The 24,638-nt window shown below is 40.9% G+C and overlaps 1 protein-coding gene across 1 annotated transcript in view; it reads right to left on the reverse strand.

The window, feature by feature from the left end:
• The window catches only part of clybl (citrate lyase beta like), a 197,818-nt gene that overhangs the window by 66,817 nt on the left and 106,363 nt on the right, over positions 1–24,638 (reverse strand). The window contains exon 3 of the mRNA XM_021596826.2: positions 12,568–12,756. Within this exon, the coding sequence (XP_021452501.2) occupies positions 12,568–12,756 (189 nt within the window). The remainder of the gene's footprint in view (positions 1–12,567; positions 12,757–24,638) is intronic.

Below are 24,638 nucleotides of genomic sequence, written 5' to 3' on the forward strand. Positions count from 1 at the left end.
TGAGCAAAACATATTACATTTATTTTGAACGGTAAGCCAGACAAAATTAAACGGCCAATTAATGTGATGAATATGAATTCGGATGGTAGAAATGATTAAATATGAAAGAATTAGACTCACTATGTTTGGCTTCAGTCATACAAAAGTTTTACTTAAATCCAAATTGGTTCTCTAGCAGATTAGTAATGTAATTAGTAAACCATATGTTCAAAAATGTCCCTTTATTCTGACTACAAACTCTCACTTTCGGTTATTTGAAAATTAAATAATCCTTTTCAAAATATCTCTATTTTTAACCAGTTAGAGCTCTAGGGGCGCTATTTCATTTTTGGATAAAAAACGTTCCCGTTTTAAGCGCGATATTTTGTCACGAAAAGATGCTCGACTATGCATATTCTTGACAGTTTTGGAAAGAAAACACTCTGAAGTTTCAGAATCTGCAAAGATTTTGTCTGTAAGTGCCCCAGAACTCATTCTACAGGCGAAACCAAGATGATGCATCACCCAGGAATTAGCAGAATTTCTGAAGCTCTGTTTTCCATTCTCTCCTTATATGGCTGTGATTGCGCAAGGAATGAGCCTACACTTTCTGTCGTTCGCCCAAGGTCTTAGCAGCATTGTGACGTATTTGTAGGCATATCATTGGAAGATTGACCATAAGAGACTACATTTTCCAAGTGTCCGCCTGGTGTCCTGCGTCGAATTCGGTGCGCAATTGCCAGCTGCTTCTACTTTACCATTTGATTCAGGGGAGAAAGCATGTGTCCAAGAACGATGTATCAATGAAGAGATATGTGAAAAACACCTTGATGATTGATTTTAAACAACGTTTGCCATGTTTTCAGTCGATATTATGGAGTTAATTTGGAAAAAAGTTTGCGTTTTGAGGACTGAATTTATGGATTTTTTTTGGTAGCCAAATGTGATGTATAAAACGGAGCTATTTCTAATACACAAGGAATCTTTTTGGAAAAACTGAGCATCTGCTATCTAACTGAGAGTATCCTCATTGAAAACATCAGAAGTTCTTCAAAGGTAAATGATTTTATTTGAAGGCTTTTATGTTTTTGTTAATGTTGCGTGCTGGATGCTAACGCTAATGCTAACGCTAAATGCTAACGCGAAATGCTAACTCTAGCTAGCTACTTTTACACAAATTATTGTTTTCCTATGGTTGAGAAGCATATTTTGAAAATCTGAGATGACAGTGTTGTTTACAAAAGGCTAAGCTTGAGAGATGGCATATTTATTTCATTTCATTTGCGATTTTCATAAATAGTTAACGTTGTGTTATGCTAATGAGCTTGCTGATAGATTTACACAATCCTGGATACAGGGGTTTTTTCATAGCTAAACGTGACGCAGAAAACGGAGCGATTTGTCCTAAACAAATAATCTTTCAGGAAAAACTGAACATTTGCTATCTGAGAGTCTCCTCATTGAAAACATCTGAAGTTCTTCAAAGGTAAATGATTTTTTTGAATGCTTTTCTGTTTTTTTGTGTAAATGTTGCCAGCTGAATGCTAATGCTAAATGCTACGTTAGCCATCAATACTGTTACACAAATGCTTGTTTTGCAATGGTTGAGAAGCATATTTTGAAAATCTGAGATGACAGTGTTGTTAACAAAAGGCTAAGCTTGAGAGCTAGCATATTTATTTCATTTCATTTGCGATTTTCATGAATAGTTAACGTTGCGTTATGGTAATGAGCTTGAGTCTGTATTCACGAACCCGGATCCGGGATGGGGAGATCAGAAAGGTTAAAACAGCCATAGATAATTGGTTGCAATTTCAGTTTAATCTACCAGAAAATAAATAAGTATTACAAATATTATAGTTAATCTACTAATTGATAAAAAATACATACATTTTAGATTTTCTTTGTAAATAATCTTTGCAAATGATGTCATAAATAGGACTGGTGGAGTTGTCACACATGCAGCTAACATAAAATATATGGAAATGTGTCACGTTCTGACCTTTATTTCCTTTGTTTTGTCTTTATTTAGTATGGTCAGGGCGTGAGTTGGGGTGGGCAGTCTATGTTTGTTTTTCTATGTTTGGTTTCTGTTTCGGCCTAGTATGGTTCTCAATCAGAGGCAGGTGTCGTTAGTTGTCTCTGATTGAGAATCATACTTAGGTAGCCTGGGTTTCACTGTTGGGTTGTGGGTGTTTGTTTCCGTGTGTGTGTTTGTCGCCACACGGTACTGTTTCGGTTGTTGTAGATTTCACGTTATCGTTTATTGTTTTTGTTCGAGTGTTCATTTGTCTGTATTAAAAACATTATGGACACTTACCACGCTGCATCTTGGTCCGATCCTTACTCCTCTTCAGATGAAGAGGAGATCTGCCGTTACAAAATGTCTGTTCTACCAAAAATTACAAGCAACTAATTGCAGCATTACTGCAAAAAATGCAAGAGGCAAGTGGAAGGGTAGGAAAGTAAAGTGTCTGTTGGCCCTGCATTAAAGACCAAAATTGGGTAACGGAAATTGTGATAAATAAAAAAGTATACCAGTTTAATTTGAGGACCAAAACATTGACAGCTGTGCCATATAGATTGCAAAATAGTTGGAAAGAAATGTTTGATGTACCGATTTCATGGCACATGGTTAATGAACTGATACACAAAACGGCGCCATAGTTTTTAAATTTAAATGATAAAAAAATGATTGCAACCAATAGAATAGATTTTACTGCGAAGAGACAGAATCCTTAGATCATTTATTTTGGTACTGTCCATATGTAGCTTGCTTTTGGTCGCAGGTTCATTAATGGCTCAATAATTGCAACATTTACCTGGAGCTAACTCTGTAAATAGCACTACTGGGTGAATGAAAAGTCATAGTCAATCGATCAATAATATAATAATACTCTGAGCAAAACAATTTATCTTTCATTTACAATCTTAACAAACTATGAGAATAGAAAGGTTCAGAACTTTTGTGAAACATCACAGCACAGTTGAAAAATATATGGATGGTGTTCAGAGATGGGAAGGGTTGAATGGAGCTGAAGGGTAGGACTAAAATTAACAAGATAACTAATGTAAAATATACTGTTAACGTAAAATGTATATAGGTTAAACCTGTTAAATCTACCCCCACCTTTTTTGAAAATTCTGTTAAAAATCGCGCAACTTTTCAGCGTCCTGCTACTCATGCCAGGAATATAGTATATGCATATGATTAGTATGTGTGGATAGAAAACACTCTGAAGTTTATAAAACTGGTTAAATCACGGCTGTGACTATAACAGAGCGTGTGTTTCATTGAAAAACGCAAGAAAAACTGCTCTCTGAAAGCAAAAAATAATTTCCATAAGTCACTTCCACCAGTTGTTAAAGGAGAACAGAATTTAATGGAAATTTGCCTGCACTTCATACAAATTCCGCACGATGGCGCCATTGTACTAATTTTCAATCGAATTAATTGTTGGAAAATCCATCTGTCTGACCCCAAGTTTTCCAGTCTTCACCCGGATGCAGTTCAAGGAGAGATCAGATTGCATTGTTTTTGAAGTGAGGACCTATTGAAGAGACATCGCCCTGTAATCGTTTTGATAGATTATAAACGTTTACTAATACCTAAAGTTGGATTACAAAAGGATTTCGAAGTGTTTTGTGAAAGTTTATCGTCGACTTTTTTAATTTTAAAAAATTACGCAGCGTTTAAAAACGATGAATTTTTCTGAATGACACTACTTCTATACAAAGCTATTTTGGGTATATATGGACCGATTTAAACGAAAAAAAGACCCAATAGTGATGTTTATGGGGCATATAGGAGTGCCAAGAAAGAAGCTCGTCTAAGGTAATGAATGTTTTATATTTTATTTCTGCGTTTTGGGTAGCGCCGTCTATCGCAAAATCTGTTGTTTACGTGTCGAGCTGGCATTTTGGGGGGTGCATGCTATCAGATAATAGCTTCTGATGCTTTCGCCGAAAAGCATTTTAAAAATCTGACTTGCTGGCTAGGTTCACAACGAGTGTAGCTTTAATTTAATACCCTGCTTGTGAATTTTGATCAAGGTTTGAGTTTTAACGAGTACATTTAGCATTTAGCGTAGCGCATTTGCATTTCCAGGTGCCTACTTGGGACATGTGCGTCTCAAGTAGATTCAAGAAGTTAAAAACTTTTGTGAAACAGCACAGTTGGAAAATATATGGCAAATAGAAATCAAAGCTGGTTGGTATTCAGAGATAGATGGGAGAGGTTGAGGGTACTTGAAGGATGGGACAAAAAATAAACAAAAAATGATTGTAAAATATATATCTGAAAAAGTATGTATAAGTTAGAAGAATAAGATGCCTAAGTGTTGTTGTCCATTAGTTTATTCAAATTGGGGGAGAGTGGGGTCAGGGAAAAATAATGAAGGAAAATATATTTAAAAACCTATATATTTTATATAACTACATATGCATTCAGACGTGCTAGCTAGAACTGAAATACTTGCAAGACTTTACACGCTGGTGGCGGGAGAATTAAACCACTGGCTGGGTCAAAAATCCATACCCCAAACTTAATAAGCCAGCACCAAAAACCTAACCTTGCTGTATTTACAGAAAACATCCCAACTATTGACCCAATGCCTGCAACATAGCTATTGGATCATCCAAACAACCCAACATGTTTTTATAGTATAACTTACATCTCAAAGACATGCATACAATAAGCCTTGACCTGTCTGGTGCACTCATATTTATCTGTCCTCAGTTTGATTGAAGGCATCAATCTGTCTTTTTGCCTGGAAAGAGAGAAGGAACAACACATGATCAAGATGAGCTAACTACTTGTTTAAAAAAATGAAAGATCTTATTGTTCCAAAGAGTGAATGTACAGTGCCTTGCAAAAGTATTCATCCCCTTGGCGTTTTTCCTATTTTGCTGTATCACAACCTGTAATTTAAATAGATTTTTATTTGGATTTCATGTAAAGGACATACACAAAATAGTCCAAATTGGTGAAGTGAAATGAAAAAAATTACTTTTTAAAATAAAAATAAATAAAAAACAAACAAACAGGAAAGTGGTATGTGCATACGTATTCATCCCCTTTGCTATGAAGCCCCTAAATAAGATCTGGTGCAACCAATTACCTTCAGAAGTCGCATAACTAGTTAAATAAAAGTCCACCTCTGTGCAATCTAAGTGTCACATGATCTGTCACATGATCTCAGTATATATACACAGCTGTTCTGAAAGGCCCCAGAGTTGCAACAACACCACTAAGCAAGGGGCACCACCAAGCAAGCGGCACCATGAAGACCAAGGAGCTCTGCAAACAGGTCAGGGACAAAGTTGTGGAGTAGTACAGATCAGGGTTGGGTTATAAAAAAATATCTGAAACGTTGAACTTCCCACGGAACACCAATAAATAAATTATAAAAAAATGAAAAGAATATATAACAAACCTGCCAAGAGAGGGCCGTCCACCAAAACTCACGGACCAGTCAAGGAGGGCATTAATCAGAGAGGCAACAAAAAGACCAAAGATAACCCTAAAGGAACTACAAAGCTCCACAGTGGAGATTGGAGTATCTTGTCCATAGGACCACTATAAGCCGTACACTCCACAGAGCTGGGCTTTACGGAAGAGTGGCCAGAAAAAACAATTGCTTAAAGAAAAAAATAAGCAAACACGAAGGTACTCTGGTCAGATGAGACTAAAATTGGGCTCTTTGGCCATCACCCCGAGAACACCATCCATGGTGGTGGCAGCATCATGCTGTGGGGATGTTTTTCATTGGCAGGCACTAGGAAACTGGTCAGAATTGAAGGAATGATGGATGGCGCTAAATACAGAGAAAGTCTTGAGGGAAACTTGTTTCAGTCTTCCAGAGAATTGAGACTGGGACGGAGGTTCACCTTCCAGCAAGACAATGACCCTAAGCATACTGCTAAAGCAACAGTCGAGTGGTTTAAGGGGAAACATTTAAACATCTTGGAATGGCCTAGTCAAAGCCCAGACCTCAATCCAATTGAGAATCTGTGGTTTGACTTAAAGATTGCTGTACACCAGCGGAACCCATCCAACTTGAAGGAGCTGGAGCAGTTTTGCCTTGAAGAATGTGGAAAAAAATCCCAGTGGTGAGATGTGCCAAGCTTATACCCCAAGAGACTTGCAGCTGTAATTGCTGCAAAAGGTGGCTCTACAAAGTATTGACTTTAGGGGGGGTGAATAGTTATGCACGCTCAAGTTTTCAGTTTTTTTGGTCTCATTTCTTGTTTGTTTCACAATCAAAAATATTTTGCATCTTCGAAGTGGTAGGCATGTTGTGAATATCAAATGTTACAAACACCCCAAAAATGTATTTTAATTCCAGGCAACAAAATAGGAAAAATGCCAAGCTACTGTATGGGCTACATTTATGAGAATAATAAATAGATTTACTTACCTTTTCAATCTTGAAGACAACACACTCATTTATCACTCAAAAAAGTTTTATGACTGAGTGCACCACAAACATATTTCCAGGGTGTTGATGCATCCTCATCCCAGTACAGCCTCTTCCAACACCATGGGTAAGGGGAGGGTATCCATCTGCAAAAGTGACATTTTTCTTTGATGTCAAATAAACTCATAGTGTTGCTAGCTAGCTACCAACCTTAGCTGTTGTTCTAGCTAACATGTTACTGAACCATGACACTAGCATATTGGTATTAAAAAACAGCAACGTATTCACCTAAAAAAAATGTTTAGGAAAATCATTAGTTAGCTAGCTAGCTAACTATCACATGAATTGTGCAAAAATTATATATAACATTAGCTAGCTAAGCGCTAGCCAGTCAGTCAGTGGCACTGATAGATTGAAACTGGTATCAACAAAATGTGTTTCACTCTATCCCATTAAAACATGACTTTGCTATTTAGCAACCATTGAGCTAATAAAATGTGAACGTTTATGAAGAAGTTTAATTAAGTTAGACACTCACCGGACAACTTTGGTAGGTAGCTAGCTACCTAGATAGCTTGGTTTCCATTTTCAAACAGATGTTTCTTATCTCCTTGATTGGTCATGAACTTGTTGCCCCATGTTTGGCACATATTCAAACTGAATCCTAAGATAATTTTCTGACAGAAAAAAAACTCTGGCAAACTGTTATTGCTGTCAAAGGTTTGCCGCCGATTCACCAACATTTCATGGCTCACTATTTAGTTTGCAGCAACAAATTCATTTTCGTAAGGGCTGGCTTGGTGTGGATTTACAATCTGCAGTGTACAATTCTTTATAGAAGTGGGATAAACTTTGATTAATTTTGGTTCTGATAGTAATTCGCCCTGTTTTAGATTCAATAGTTGCTATATCAGCTAATTGATTATTACTGTGTAGCTTGGGGCGATTAACATGGAAGTATTGGTTGTCTAACTCAATGGATGGTAAATTCTGCTATCCGTCTTATCAATAAATTAAGTTCTGTCTTGACTTTGGAAAAAGTAATAGCTACCTGGTTTTGTATGTATCATTATGATTATACGTTTCAATGCATGCCAACGGAACTGGAACCACGAGCTCGTTGTCTCCCATGGTTGACGTATGTCTGGAGTGGCGCAGGGCCTAGAGCTGACGGGACAGACTGAGGTATCCATTCAGCGGGGCCAAAGAAAGTGAAAGTGTAGACACAAAGTCATGCACTCCCTCACTGACACACACACACACACACACACACACACACACACACACACACACACCGTTCAATGACTAACATCCATTCTCATTTAACAAACAAGAAAGATGTCAAATTGGGAACTCCGATTAAAAATTCTGTATGTTCAGTTCAGAAACTATAATGGCCCCTTTCTTATGTTAATTATGATTTTATTAATAACTGTCTTATATACGGATATATACCATCTTATATCATAATATGATATAACACATGGCATCTCAACTCATTAGTTCAATAAGTGCTCTCTAATTTCCCCAAATTCCACAGTGGGTAGAGCAAGTCAAAGTTGCGCTCGCTCAGACATCTATGGAACCTCTAAAGCCCCAGCTAAAGAAATGTCATCTGTTTTTTTACCGAGTGCCAAGAGCAACACTGGGCTTCTCCCTGGGCCCTGCCACAGGGATCAATTCCCCTCGCTTGATGGAGAAATGGCAAAGTTTGTTGTTATTACTTTGAAGATTCCTGTGGTTTCCTCTTACTGCATTGGGTTTGTCCATGAGGGCCGCTGTGTGCTTTAAAGACAGAGGGGGAGGGAAGAAGGCAGAAATGTTTTAAGTATTTTTAGTTTCTCACTTCTCCTATTTTTTGCTTCCATTGCGCAAGATGTTGAACAATATGTGATCTGAGTTTTCAACACGGGTCGTGGGAGTGGCACAAGAATGTTGAGCTTAAGCCTAGGCAATGGTTGAGAGAGTAAATGCAAGTCTTCAGCTCCCAGACAAGGTTTAGAAACTGAACCACCTCTATTACAATTCATCCCCCCTCCACCAATGTTCTGTGCAAGATTCTGTGCGACTTCCATGGTGAGTTTACTGTGAACACAGACTGTAAACGCTTTAAGCTACAGTTTTAACAGTGGCCATGTTGGCTACTGTGGCTATTTAACAGCGGTGTGGACTCGAGTCAGACTCGAGTCACAAATATGATGACTTGCAACTCGACTGACTTTAACACCAATGACTTGTGACATAACTTGGACTTGAGCCTTTTGACTCGAACTGACTTGATACCCTCCCCAAGCCCAAATATTAAAAATGAAGCTATATAAAAAAGTGTGCAGCGCAGCTGAGAAAAAGTTGCGCGTGGCAGTGCAGAGGAACGTCGGTGCGTGAATTCCGATGATGATACCCCAAATTATTATTTGCGGATATAAAGACTACGCTGTAGTCAACAAAAAACGGATTGCAACCTGCAAAACATTTGGGAAGAAAATTACAGACGGAGGCACAACAATTTCCAATTATGTTCGACATTTGAAGCTGCACAAAGAATGGTAAGTCGTGGCTAATATAGCCGACAGCTATACATAACTTAGCTAGTGTAGCATGTAGGCTAACGTAACATTAAATCAATGAGCCTCCACACAGTCAGTCAGTGCAGGAATGTGATCATTGCACCCAAGATTGAGCTACAACTGACTAGGCAGTTGGTAGCCTAAATTCTGCCTGATGTTATTGCTGTTCCTGAAACCATTGACATTCGTTAGCCTACTGTAACCACACATAGAGAGGGTGTGTGTGTTAAGGTTGGGCGATTGTGTACATGCCTACATCGCCCGATTGTGCCCCATAGTGATCCTCGACAGTCAAGTTTTTAGTAGAGTTTTTTTTTCTCATGGCTACCCATGTGTTTCCATGGAAATCAAGTTTATGTGGCAAGTAATAAATATATACAGTGGGGCAAAAAAGTATTTAGTCAGCCACCAATTGTGCAAGTTCTCCCACTTAAAAAGATGAGAGGCCTGTAATTTTCATCATAGGTACACTTCAACTATGACAGACAAAATGAGAAAAAAAATCCAGAAAATCACATTATAGGATTTTTAATGAATTTATTTGCAAATTATGGTGGAAAATAAGTATTTGGTCACCTACAAACAAGCAAGATTTCTGGCTCTCACAGACCTTCTTTAAGAGACTCCTCTGTCCTTCACTCATTACCTGTATTAATGGCACCTGTTTGAACTTGTTATCAGTATAAAAGACACCTGTCCACAACCTCAAACAGTCACACTCCAACTCCACTATGGCCAAGACCAAAGAGCTGTCAAAGGACACCAGAAACAAAATTGTAGACCTGCACCAGGCTGGGAAGACTGAATCTGCAATAAGTAAGCAGCTTGGTTTGAAGAAATAAATCAACTGTGGGAGCAATTATTAGGAAATGGAAGACATACAAGACCACTGATAATCTCCCTTGATCTGGGGCTCCACGCAAGATCAGAAAACGTTTGACCTCTGTCATTGCCAACAAAGAGTATATAACAAAGGATTGAGATAAACTTTTGTTATTGACCAAATACTTATTTTCCACCATAATTTGCAAATAAATTAATAAAAAATCCTACAATGTGATTTTCTGAATTTTTATTCTCATTTCGTCTGTCATAGTTGAAGTATACCTATGATGAAAATTACAGGCCTCTCTCATCTTTTTAAGTGGGAGAACTTGCACAATTGGTGGCTGACTAAATACTTTTTTGCCACACTATATATTTTTTTAAGCATTCATGATGTGTAAATGTAATATACTAACTATTACTCTTGTTAAAAATATGAAATGGTATTACATTTGGTGAAGAGAACATTATGGCTTGTTTAGGACTCGAAACTCAAAGTTTAGGACTTGAGACTTGACTACGACTTGCCTGTCTTGACTTGGGACTTGACTTGGAACTTGTAAAACAATGACCTGGTCCCACCTCTGCTATTTAATCATAGTGTAGAGGCCTACATTCAAAAACAACGGAGAAAATGCATCCCATAACATTTTAACATAGAAATAGCTGTTCTATTATTCAGCCTACAGTAGCAGCAAATATGGGGTGTTCAATGTAGGTCTACATTCCATTAAACTTTTGAGGAAAAAAACATTAATCTGTTTATCCACTTGTCCTTCAGACAAGGAGGCGACTGAAAATGTTGTGTTTGATGCAAGAAACCACTTTACAAAATGAAATGCATTATCATTCCTATACCATTATTGCAGAGAATCAGACAAATCATGCTACCCCCAGCCTATTGGCTACTTAGCTTATTCAAGCCTGTCTCAATATACAACACTGCACCGTTAAGAAAACAAGCTCTTTACCTGACTCACTTTACAAAGATGTCTCAAAATGTACATGTTTTGTGCTCTTGTAAGAAGCCATCACTCCCCAAATTATCTACAACTTGGCTAATAACTCACTAACTAGCAAAGGATAGAAACAAAACAAGCGCATCCATTCACGACCGCTCAAGCTGTTAACACAGTCCAATTAAGAAAAAAATCTCTTGCATAGTTTGTTTTGTTTTTCGGTATGTTGCATTGAAAGTGGCTGATATTGCTTTGATTCAATCACAATTGCCAAAGTAAAGGGAAACGTTGATAGTGTTAACAGGGAAAACTCCAGAACGGTGGGTACCAACCTTTTCTGGGTCAAGACCACGGGGTCAAAATGCAAGCAGAGATCTATCGCTCAGATTTTTTTAACATGACTTAAAAAACATAAGCCTACGCAACATTAACCAATTTAAAACAGAACTGTAGCAATGAGGTTTGAGCAGTAAGCTATAGGTCCAATACATTATCACTGCATACTGGCTTTGCTTTAATTTCACTGCCAATGAATGCATTGTTTTTCAGGCAATTTAAAAAAAAGAAATATTTCAAAATGAGCTATATGATCACACCGGTAATAGATCCATTGTTGTATTACTTGTGAGGCACAGCTGAGTGAGCATACATTTAAATAATTGACTTTTTATTTTACTGGGCTGATGGTGCCTGCATCTGATGGTCAGTCTCAGCAGAGGGAGAGAACAGCTGACTGAGGGTCTGCCTATCAATATCACTCCGCTCTCCCTTTCCTCCACTGACCAAAAAAGGACATGGACTTCCAGCTGATTGCGTAATTTGAGTCGCACTTCATTATTTCTGCCTCATGGACAATTGAATGTTGTTACTCCTGAGAACAGAGAAAGTGAAATATTCCTCCATATTAAAAAAAGACCCAAGCCACTAATAATAACAAAAACAACAACGCAAGCCTATAGATACACTTTCATACCATTCATTACTGCTGGGGTGCTTGTTGTAGCGCTGAGTGGAAATACAACACGCATTTTACAGCTTATGAAAGTGTTGAATACAAAGTGTTGACAGTGCTAGTTAGAACTTAAACATGAACTCGTTCATAAAAACAGCATCTCTTTGCTGTATTCGTTGACAGTCTCACTCCTAGTCATGGTTTTAAACGTTTTGGAATCTCACAGTATCATCTTTGGTGTAGCTTTCTTTTATGCCTGCTACATTACTGCAGACATGGTGATCTAAGCCATCCGATTGGCCAGGGGTAAGCCTATAGCACACTTGATTTGCTCTTTGGGCTCACCGGGAAGGCAGTTTGTACTTTCAGACACATGAAATGGTTCAAAATGGCAACAGTTTGTCTCCCCGGAGTGCAGAGCAGCTGAATCAGGGGCACATACCACCAACAGTTTTTTACAGAATGTTTGTCGAGATCGACTGATTTGTGACCACTGCTCCAGAAAGTCTAGTGAAGTTAAATCTCGTGCTTCTCTCTGTGGGCTGATATTTCTCTGTGGCAGTCCCAGGGGAGCTGCGTGGCAGTTTCTGGGCTACTGCGCGCACATACACACGCAGTTTAGAGGGAACATTGCCCTCCACCAATCTCGCCGCATCAACTCTAGCAGCAGACGGCAAGTGATGGAATCCAAGTCACTGCACCGATGTGTCAAACTGGGTTTGACACAGACTGCACACTACAAGACTGTGTTAGCTCACTGAGCCAAAGTCTTACTGTTAGCGCTGGGAGCTAACGCAAGTCTTAGGTCTCAGGCAATCAATCATGAAGCAAAAACCTCCACACGCACACACATAAAAGACACATACCCATTGCACCTCCGCTGCGTCCTCCACCTTGGGCAGCATCAGGGCTGGAGGCAGAACCTCGGCCTGCAGGATGACCTGTAGGTCAGCATTCGCCAGGCCGCTGGACACTGAGTTGACCCTCACACACTTCTCTGTCCTGCCCAGGTCCAGCTCTGCCAGCATCCTGGGGATGGTCTCCCTTGCCTCCGTCTTGAACAGGAGACAAAACAAAGAAAATAGTCCATTATTACATACGCAGGGGGAAAGAGAGAGTAATATGGATGAAGGAGAGAGTAGTAGAAATTGAGAAAGAGGGAGAGAGAGAGGCAGAGAGAGAAAAAGAAAGTGTGTAGCTGTCAGCTTTGCACCAGTCCAGCGTTAAGGGAATACTGCAAGATTTTGAGATTTAGGTCGTTTATCTACTTACCCAGAGTCGGAACGCATGGATATAATTTGTATGTCTCGGCGTGCAGTTTGGAGATTATTGAAGATAGCAAGCATTATAGCGCAATTACTGGAAGTCTCCCGGTACAGTATCCAGGTCCTCTCACATACAGGTGAATAGACCTAACCAGGGGTTGGAACAAAAATGTTTTTCCATTTGTTTTGTTCTGAACAGAACAATATATTTTTTTGTTCCATTCCACTGTTCCGACCAGCAAAATAAAGCTCTGAACCAGTTTGAACACCAAAAAAGTACTGGTTTATATTGTTTTTTTTTCTGTTACTTTTTAAACCTCTGAAATCTTATTTTGTTTTACATTTAGCTTGACATTAAACTACAATCAAGCAGTGCAGATAGAGCAGCTTGCTATGGAGTGGGCAAGCTATAGCGCAATGAGTTGTTAAACATGCGTGATGGAAAAACAAGTGTAGGGCATGAGATGTAAATGACATTTTGTGGGTGGGGCGAGAGCGAGAAGGAAGAGGCTTGGCTTGAAGCTCTGGGCATCTTGTGATGACATATATTATCTGAATTAGGCCTGAATGGAGGAACGTTGAATGTCTTTGAACTTCAGAATTGCCAGAGAAGCTCGCAAGCTAAGAACCTTGTGTGTGCAGAGTGGCACCAGAATTAAAAATGTCTTACCTAATAAATTCAACGTGAAATGTGATAACTACAGTATTCCTAGTGTTCCCAGTATCCCTAACTAGCATTGAAAAAGTTAAACCATTATTCTCCAATTAAAAATCTCTCTCCCTATCTTCTGAATCACGCTTGTAATGTCAGTAGGCTAGAGCTATGCTTCGGAGGGGGAGGGGCAGGTAGTCTACACACACACACACACACTGCAAAGATTTTCAGCTGGAAGGCAGGCACTGGAAGAAGTTTCTGATTGACAGAGAGAGAGGGCTTTGCCTAGGCGGTTTATTGTGTTTTTGTGGAACTGGAAAAAGATCCCCAAAATGTAAAAGAACGTTATTAACTGGTTTCCAACCTTTAAAAATAACGATTCTGTTCCTGGTTATGATTCTGATCCTTGAAAAATGTCGTTATTTTCCGGTTTTTGTTTCTATTGCCTGAACCGGGTCCAACCCCTGCTTCTAATTACTCCAAAATTGGGTGCTTGGTCATTTATAGTCTTACAAAGCTAAACATAGCAATCATTATTTTTTTTATTTTTTTATTTCACTGATAATATTAAGATTCTATCCACTTCCTCATTCTTTCCCCATTGCCGCATAGAAATGTATAGGGGATCGCAATGTTGTATCCGTCCCATTATGGTGTCTGTGAGCGCACGGGTAGATACCATGTTGTGATGACCAAATTACCTACCACCAAGTTTTGGAGTAGTTAGAAAGTCTATTCCCTTGCTAATGAGAGTAGCTAGCTACCGGGAGACTTCCAGCAATTGCGCTACGATAACGATATGTTAATGATAATAATGGTATCCATGAGTTCGTTTGTCTCTGGGTAGATAAAGTAGATAAACCACCTAAAATGAGAAATCTTTCAATATCGCTTTAAAGCTTGACCTAAGAACAGGGTTTTTGGATTTTGTGATCAAATCCATGTACTGGATGTGTACCACATTGCTCAGCCTAAAACTACTTATGAAATGGTTTTCTATAGTATTGAATAAGTGAAAGCAGGTATTTTATCAACAGACCACAGATAATAATGGGGGAGTGTTGGGTAAAAACACAAAGATGAATCCTATAATGGCAAGTCGCAATAGACACTCAGATATTTATCAATGTCAGTTCAACCCTATTTCCCAGCATAAAAGCTGTATATTCAGTCTAGTCTCGTTCCCAGACACTTCCGCCCAAATGCGCAAAGAGTCTGGTGGACCAACACGGCAAACTTGGCCTTTGTTAGCCAATAGAAAGATCGGGAGCATAGGCAATGAAGAGGTTTGATTAATCTGGCCCGGGTGAAGGCAGGGAGGGAGGAGCGCCCTCCTCAAATCGAACAGTAATCTGTACTGCTCGGTCATGTTGTCAACGACGCAACATGGTGCATCGCCCAGAAACATACAACCCATTCTGTATAAAATACATTTTTGAATTTTCAATCTAGTTTTCATTGGTAGGGCAGATAGTGTTATCATAAGCAATCACTTTTGCATGGGAAAACAGAATCCTACTCATTACTAAACGTGCTTAATTACGTCTCTTTTGTTTTGAGCCAACTTCACCGTCAGACAGAGCGGGGCACCGGGCTTATGCCTGGGAGGCAGCCCGGTTCATAATCAAATGCAATCAACTTTCAGCCCGTGCAAAAAACACTTACACCGGCGCCCGGGTGAGATTATTCAAACCCCCTCCCTGGCTTAATCTACCAACCAATCATCTCCCACAACACCTTCCCCCTAACTTGTATGTCTTGCTTCCACTTGGAAACACACCTCACAGTTGTGTGATTTGCTCAACTTAAATGACAAATACTTTACTCAGTAAGGTCACTCCCACTAAGACCAACTTGAATCATTGATATCCAACACTAGCCTTGGGATGAGGTTATATGCAGCCTGCATTTCACAAAGATAACACAATAACATAACTAATTTAGGTAAACTGCACTCCGATTTTTATTTGAGACTGTTTTATAGAAAACTCATTGAACATTATCCATTGAACAACATAACAGCTATTGTAAATAGATAGAAAAGGTTTCATAAAGTGTCTGCCTCTATTTTCAGAGTATTACATCAATCTAGAGAAAATGGTGTGAACTCATCAAGAGATATCGGTCTCCCAAAAGAGGGTTGTGACACTTACGCAACAAGGTACAGCTCACTCTTCATAAATTAGGGTTCAAAGGTTTTCCTGGTGAAGTCAAGTGATCAGGAAAACTCAAGACCCTAATGATAAGACTGCACAGCACAGCACACATTGACAGCCTCTCCAGTCCCTTATGAAGTCCCCAAACAAGCAGAGCCATTGTGAAGGGAGGATAAGGAAGAGAGGGAGGAGGGAGGAGAAATTAAAGAGAAATCACCAGTCCCTACACCTATCTGTGACACAGTAGCCTGCAGATTCAAACCAGATGGAGGGAGGGAGAGACGGATGGATGGAGGGGGGCAGAGTTGGAAGGCTTTCTGGGAGAAATGTGTTGTAAAAGAAGCAACATGAGGAAATGACGGCTTAGGACTTGTCAGGTCAGAGGCGGGGGACTGTGTGTGTGTGTGTGCTTGTGTAGATAAGAGGTGGTCATTAGCTAGCCTTCTGTGCCTGTCAGATAGAGTGATGACCCTGGTCAATAGACAGATGAAGAGAAGAAGGGGTTATGAGGGGAGAGAGAAACTTGAATGAGCACCTTAGGCCAGGTCAACCTGGTTTCAGAAACTGTACATACATGCTGACATACAAACACACACTCAAGCACAAAGCCCAACCGTTCTAACCCCACACCAACTATGGGCACTCTTCGGTAGAGTATTGTATAGGACTGTGGGTTCCTAATGGTGTGCACAGATCTGTGTCTCCGTTTGACCACTGCTGACCTGCTACTCTACCCACTTCATTATGAGATGTTCACTCAGAAGGGCCTACTCGCTATCTCTATCTTTACTTGTCCGACGTCACACACACACACACACACACACACACACACACACACACACACACACACACACACGTTTCTTCTCAGTGTGTGCGTGCACACCGGTGCGGTCGGTCTGTGTGTGTGAGAGACTGTGACTAAGGCGTATTCCAGCCTAAGACAGAGATCACAGTGCACCCCTTCTCAACTGATGAAATAATCCATCATGTCTCAGCCAAGACGGCAGAATACAGGCAGACGTCCCCTGAAACAGAGACCAGATGACTCCTATGAAATCAGTGCCAACTTTAAAAAATACACTTTGCTAAATAATTGAATTAACTTAACAATTCATATTAAAAAGTGATGATGATACTCAGAACTGCTTGTACACAATTCTAGTCTCAAACACACACACACACACACACACACACACAGAGCGAGAGAGTCAGTGAGAAACTTGCACATGCAGACAAACGCACACAGAGAGAAACACAGAGAAACGAAGTACCAGTCAAATATTTTATATTTGTGATTCTTCAAAGTAGCAACCCTTTCCCTTGATTACAGCTTTGCACACTCGTCATTCTCTCCACCACCTTCACCTGGAATGCTTTTCCAACACTCTTAAAAGAGTTCCCACATATGCTGAGCACCTGATGGCTGCTTTTCCTTCACTCTGAGATCCAACTCATCCCAAACCATCTCAATTGGGTTGAAGTCGGGTGATTGTGGAGGCCAGGTCATCTGACACAGAACTCCATCACTCTCCTTATTGGTCAAATAGCCCTTACACAGCCTGGAGGTGTGTTGGGTCATTGTCCTGTTGAAAAACAAATGATAGTGAGACTAAGCTCAAACCAGATGGGATGGTGTATCGCTGCAGAATGCTGTGGTGTGCCTTGAATTCTAGATAAATCACTGACAGTGTCACCAGCACCCCCACACCTCCTCCATGCTTCATGGTGGGAACCACACATGCGGAGTACATCTACTCTGCGTCTCACAAAGACACGGCGGTTGGAACCAAATATCTCAAATTTGAACTCATCAGACCAAAGGACAAATTTCCACCGGTCTAATGTCCATTGCTCATGTTTCTAAGTCCAAGCAATACTCTTCTTATTATCGGTGTCCTTCAGTAGTGATTTCTTTGCAGCAAGTCTCCTCAGAACAGTTGATGTTGAGATGTGTCTGTTACTTTAACTCTGTGAAGCATTTATTTGGGCTTCAATTTCTGGGCTGGAAACTTATGCTCTGCAGCAGAGGTAACTCTGGGTCTTCCTTTCCTGTGGTGTTCCTCATGAGAGCAAGTTTCATCATAGCGCCTGATTGTTTTTGCGACTGCACTGGAGAAACTTTCAAAGCTCTTGAAATGTACCGGATTGACTGACCTTCATGTCTTAAAGTAATGATGGACTGTCGTTTCTCTTTGCTTATTTGAGCTGTTCTTGCCATAATATGGACTAGCTCTTTTACCAAATAGGGCTATCTTCTGTATACCACCCCTACCTTGTCACAACAGAACTGATTGGCTCAAACGCATTAAGAAGGAAAGATATTCAACATATTCCACCTGCTAATTGAAATTCATTCCAGGTGACTACCTCATGAAGCTGGTTGAGAGAATGCCAAGAGAGTGTGCAAAGCTGTCATCAAGACAAAGGATGGCTATTTTGAAGAATATCAAATATAAAATATATTTTGATTTGTTTAAACACTTTTTACTTCCTGATTCCAAGTGTTATTTGATAGTGTTGAGGTCTTCACTATTATTCTACAATGTAGAAAATAGTAAAAATAAACAAAACTCCTGGAATGAGTAGGTGTGTCTAAACTTTTGACTGGTAGTGAACAGAGACATTCACTCAGACACAAACTGAGACACAGGTCAGCTAGAGAGAAATGGAGACATGAACTGCTGTCTCAGCCTCCCTGCCTAGTGATGCATAGACACTCCTGACCAAACAAAATGAATAGCCACTGGTAAATCAGTTCATCATCAGAAAGCCTCGTTTATAACATTCTCTGATAAAACGCAGACAGGAGATGGGTGAGAGTCTCCAGCGGCCAAGTTCAAGGCTGATATACTGCCGGGCGGTGTGGATAAAACCACTTTCATGTAACAAGAGACGCAGACGGTCTTTCTTTTCTGTATTTTTGTGGCTTTGAGACGGTGCATTACTTCTGAAACAGAGACGCTTGGCTGGCAGGCAAAAGGAGCTCAGTGGACACACAGGGACACACAGGAACACCCCCCCCCCCCCCCCCCCACACACACACACACACCCACCTTACATACACGCCTCTCCTCCATTCCTTTTCCCTCTTTCTTTCTTTCTTGCAAATTGACAGAGGGAACATTCCTGTGGACATGTCCTCTTCTGTGAGCGCCGGTACTCTGAGCTTGAATAAAGCACTTTGAAATGGGACATCTTTTATATTAATGGACGGCCGTCCTACAAGTTTCTTCAAAGACCCCTCCCCAATCGCCTAGCCTCCCACCGGGTGCTCGCCCCAGAACTCCGGCTCTCACTCCTCCTTTGAGTCCCTCCATCATCCTCATCATTAGAGGCTGACACACGCAGGCAGGCCGGAGACACACACTCACACACAAACACAGATTATCTTTTTAAGTGTATAACACCTGACCTTTCTATGCGAGAGGGCAGCTCTTTAACACACACACACACACAAAGTGTCCTACAGAGTGGTATGTACGCTACACAGTATTGATGAATATCGCTTTACACACATCACAAGCCTTAAGACAGACAGGCATGCCCTACATTCTTCACCTCCTAGGCTGCATCAGTCTCTACTGTATACAGTATATTTTATTTTATCACTCAATATAAAATTGATCTCAATACATTGTTTGTTATAGACTGAAAACAGGGTTGAGTTGGTGCAAACATTCTGAAAATATGATAGGATACAAACCTGAGTTATTGACCAATAGTATTTCTGTAAAGTTAACCTCCAATTGGATATCAGTCCTACATGATGTAACCACTGCTTCTCAGAGGCGTGCCAATGGGAATTGGCAAAACCAACACAGAGAATGCTGAATTCATAAGACAACAGAGTAAATTCTTGTATACAGTTGATAAGATGAATAATTTCGGGGCTGACCTACGTACACAGGCATCTGCAAGTATAGAGAGCTACTGTAGTTGTTGTATTGTGTGTCTGTACAAATGTGTTTGTGTCTGAAGTCGAACGTGTGTGCGTGTGTGAACAAAGCCACGAGTCATCACGTACATCATAGTTTTTTTTCTCCTGAGGCCTGGCATTTTGTTTCCTGCTGTGACGACACACAATGCCATTTAAAATGAGCTCAGGTGAAGGACAGCCTGCCTTTGTGTGTGTGTGTGTGTGTGTGTGTGTACAGTGCCTTCGTTAAGTATTCAGATCCCTTGATTTTTTTCCCACGTTACAGCCTTATTCTAAAATGGATTAAAAAAAAAAATGTCAGCAATCTACACACAATACCCCATAATGACAAAGCGAAAACAGGTTTTTAGAATTGTTTGCAAATATATTAAAAATACTATTCAGTATTCAGACCCTTTGTTATGAGACTCAAAGTTGAGCTCTGGTGCATCCTGTTTCAATTGATCATCTGATGTTTCTACAACTTCTACAACAATCAAACAAGCTAAGCGTCAGTATAGAGACAAAGTAGAGTCGCAATTCAACGGCTCAGACACGAGAGGTATGTGTCAGGGTCTACAATCAATCATGGACTACAAAAAGAAAACCAGCCCCGTCGCAGACCACAATGTCCTGCTCCCAAACAAACAAAACAACTTCTTTGCTCGTTTTGAGGACAATACAGTGCCAACGACACGGTCTGCTACCAAAACCTGCTGGCTCTCCTTCACCGCAGCCAACGTGAGTAAAGCATTTAAACGTGTTAACCCTCGCAAGGCTGCCAGTCCAGACGGCATCCCAAGCCGCGTCTTCAGAGCATGCGCAGACCAGCTGGCTGGTGTGTTTACGGACATATACAATCAATCCTTATCCCAGTCTGCTGTTCCCACATGCTTCAAGAGGGCCACCATTGTTCCAGTTCCCAAGAAAGCTAAGTTAACTGAGCTAAATGACTACCGCCACGTAGCACTCACCTCTGTCATCATTAAGTGCTTTGAGAGACTAGTCAAGGATCATATCACCTCCACCCTACCTGACACACTAGACCCACTCCAATTTGCTTACCGCCCCAATAGGTCCACAGACGATGCAATCGCAATCACACTGCCCTAACCCATCTGGACAAGAGGATACCTATGTAAGAATGCTGTTCATCGACTACAGCTCAGCATTTAAAATCATAGTACCCTCCAAACTCGTCATTAAGCTCTGGGTCTCGACCACGCCCTGTGCAACTGGGTCCTGGACTTCATGACGGGCCGCCCCCAGGTGGGGAGGGTAGGAAACAACATCTCCACACCACTGATCCTCAACACTGGGGTCCCACAAGGGTGCGTTCTCAGCCCTCTCCTGTACTCCCTGTGCGTGGCCATGCACAGGGAGTGACTGCGTGGCCATACACGCCTCCAACTCAATCATCAAGTTTGCAGACAACACCACAGTGGTAAGCTTGATTACCAACAACGACGAGACGTCCTACTGGGAGGAGATGAGGGCCCTCGGAGTGTGGTGTCTGGAAAATAACCTCACACTCAACGTCAACAAAACAAAGGAGATGATCGTGGAATTCAGTAAACAGCAGAGGGAGCACCACCCTATCCACATACAGTGGGGCAAAAAAGTATTTAGTCAGCCACCAATTGTGCAAGTTCTCCCATTTAAAAAGATGAGAGGCCTGTAATTTTCATCATAGGTACACTTCAACTATGACAGACAAAATGAAAAAAAAAAATCACATTGTAGGATTTTTTATGAATTTATTTGATCAAAATGATCAAGGTGAGCAAAAATCCCAGAACCACACAGGGGGACCTAGTGAATGACCTGCAGAGAGCTGGGACCAAAGTAACAAAGCCTACCATCAGTAACACACTACGCCGCCAGGGACTCAAATCCTGCAGTGCCAGACGTGTCCCCTTGCTTAAGCCAGTACATGTCCAGGCCCGTCTGAAGTTTGCTAGAGAGCATTTGGATGATCCAGAAGAAGTTTGGGAGAATGTTATATGGTCAGATGAAACCAAAATATAACTTTTAGGTAAAAATTAAACTCGTCGTGTTTGGAGGACAAAGAATGCTGAGTTGCATCCAAAGAACACCATACCTACTGTGAAGCATGGGGGTGGAAACATCATGCTTTGGGGCTGTTTTTCTGCAAAGGGACCAGGACGACTGATCCATGTAAAGGAAAGAATGAATGGGGCCATGCATCGTGAGATTTTGAGTGAAAACCTCCTTCCATCAGCAAGGGCATTGAAGATGAAACGTGGCTGGGTCTTTCAGCATGACAATGATCCCAAACACACCGCCCGGGCAACGAAGGAGTGGCTTCATAAGAAGCATTTCAAGGTCCTGGAGTGGCCTAGCCAGTCTCCAGATCTCAACCCCTTTGGAGGGAATTGAAAGTACGTGTTGCCCAGCAACAGCCCCAAAACATCACTGCTCTAGAGGAGATCTGCATGGAGGAATGGGCCAAAATACCAGCAACAGTGTATGAAAACCTTGTGAAGACTTACAGAAAACGTTTGACCTCTGTCATTGTCAACAAAGGGTATATAATAAAGTATTGAGAAACTTTTGTTATTGACCAAATACTTATTTTCCACCATAATTTGCAAATAAATTCATTAAAAATCCTACAATGTGATTTTCTGGATTTTTTTTTCTCATTTTGCCTGTCATAGTTGAATCTGGACACATCAGACTAAAAGACAGATTTCCACCGGTCTAATGTCCATTGCTCGTGTTTCTTGACCCAAGCAAGTCTCTTATTCTTATTGGTGTCTTTTAGTAGTGGTTTCTTTGCAGCAATCCGACCATGAAGGTCTGATTCACGCAGTCTCTTCTGAACAATTGATGTTGAGTGGCGTCTGTTACTTGAAGCATTTATTTGGGCTGCAATCTGGGGTGCAGTTCTGTATTTGTATTTATTATGGATCCCATTTACACTTCCTGGGGTCCAGCAAATTTAAGGCAGTTGATACAATTTTAAAATTGACTATTTCTGGCTGGTAACTCTAATGAACTTATCCTCTGCAGCAGAGGTAACTCTGGGTCTTCCATTCCTGTGGCAGTCCTCATGAGAGTCAGTTTCATCATAGCACTTGATGGTTTTTGCGATTAGGATTTTCAGATTGACTGACCATGTCTTAAAGTAATGATGGGACTGTCGTTTCTCTTTGCATATTTGAGCTGTTCTTGCCATAATATGGACTTGCTCTTTTACCAAATAGGGCTATCTTCTGTATACCACCCCTACCTTGTCACAACACAACTGACTGCCTCAAATGCATTAAGGAAATAAATTCCACAAATGAACTTTTAACAAGGTACACCTGCTAATTGGAATGCATTCCAGGTGACTACCTCATCAAGCTGGTTGAGAGGATGCCAAGAGTGTGCAAAGCTGTCATCAAGGCAAAGGGTGGCTACTTTGAAGAATATCAAATATAAAATGAATTTTGATTTGTTTAACACTTTTTTGGTTACTACATGATTCCATATGTGTTATTTCATAGGTTTGATGTCTTCACTATTATTCTACAATGTAGGAAAGAGTAAAACAAAGAAAAACCCTTGAATGAGTAGGTGTGTCCAAACGTTTGACTGGTACTGTAGCTGGAGAGGTATAGAAGGGGAGGAGGGAAGGGAGAATCCCATCCATTCATCCCTCAGTTACACTCATCTTTTCCCTTCTCCGGCCATCCCTCCTGCTCTCTCCCTGCATCCCATAACATACATGGTGCATGCATGGTGATGTAGAAGGGAAAAAGGGAAGGGAGAATCGATCCATCCTTCCTCTCTTTTTCCAACTCCCTCCCTCCCTTCATTCCCTAGCACACATGGCGGTGTGGGGGAGTGAGAATACATCCCTCCCTTTTACTCCTTTTTTCTTCCTTCCATCCCTCTCTCTCTCGCTCTGTTCAAAAGCACATGTAGTGCAGGGCCGTGGGTCAGCCAGGGAAAACAAAGGGAGTGTAACAGGATAATGAGAGAGGGAGAGAGGACCTCTGTGTTCTCTCTGTTCTCTCTTCCTCAGCGTTTTATGATCCCTCTCTCTTTCTCTGAACCCCTAGCCTCAACCCACAGCATCTGGAGCATGTGTGTGTGCACGACGTGTGTGTGACTCTGTCCCAAGAGGTGAGGGCCAGAAAGGGATGCTAGGAGTACTCAGTATTGTATCACACACAGTGTGCTGAAGAATTACCCCACACACTATGAGGAAACCCCCATCTACTACCATTCCAGAAGAACAATCCAAGCCATAGACAATCATTAAATTGTCTGCACCTTCCACTAATTCTTAGCCCCCACCCACCCATGGACCACACATGACTGTGGCAGGACGCCTGCCGCTTAACCCACACACTGATAGGACTAACACACACACAAGCATACATGACATGCAAGAAAGCACACACAGGTCTGTGACAGGCAGATTGGTTTGGCAAAGACAGGGTGTGTGTATGATCTCGTTGGGGCAGGATCTATTTTCTGGGTGAGTGGCTCAGATTATTTTGTGATTCTTGGCAGGGAGTTTCTCGCAACTCTACTAGGCTCACTGAAGAGATCAGGGGCACACATACACACAGATATCAGTGCATGCACAAACACACAGCCGCAGACAAGGGCACGCACACACAGAGACACAGACAGACACACACACACACACACACAGAGGATTGATCCCCAAGTGTCCCATCTGTCAAATAAATATTAATTTTACTATTTTTACTTTTAGGATAAATGTCTCAAACTTCCTCTCTTGACTAACAATATGTGCATTCAAATGAAGTCCTTATTGGATGACAATTGGCTGCATCATTTATGTTAAAATGAAAACTTTGATGTGCGGACAACAAATTACACTTGTAAATGAATTCTGAGAAGAAAAAAATATATGACCTAATATCCACGTGCAATCCATAGCAATGTAACAACTACGTAA

Source organism: Oncorhynchus mykiss, chromosome 3, assembly GCF_013265735.2.
Source record: "Oncorhynchus mykiss isolate Arlee chromosome 3, USDA_OmykA_1.1, whole genome shotgun sequence".
Lineage (NCBI taxonomy): Eukaryota > Metazoa > Chordata > Actinopteri > Salmoniformes > Salmonidae > Oncorhynchus > Oncorhynchus mykiss.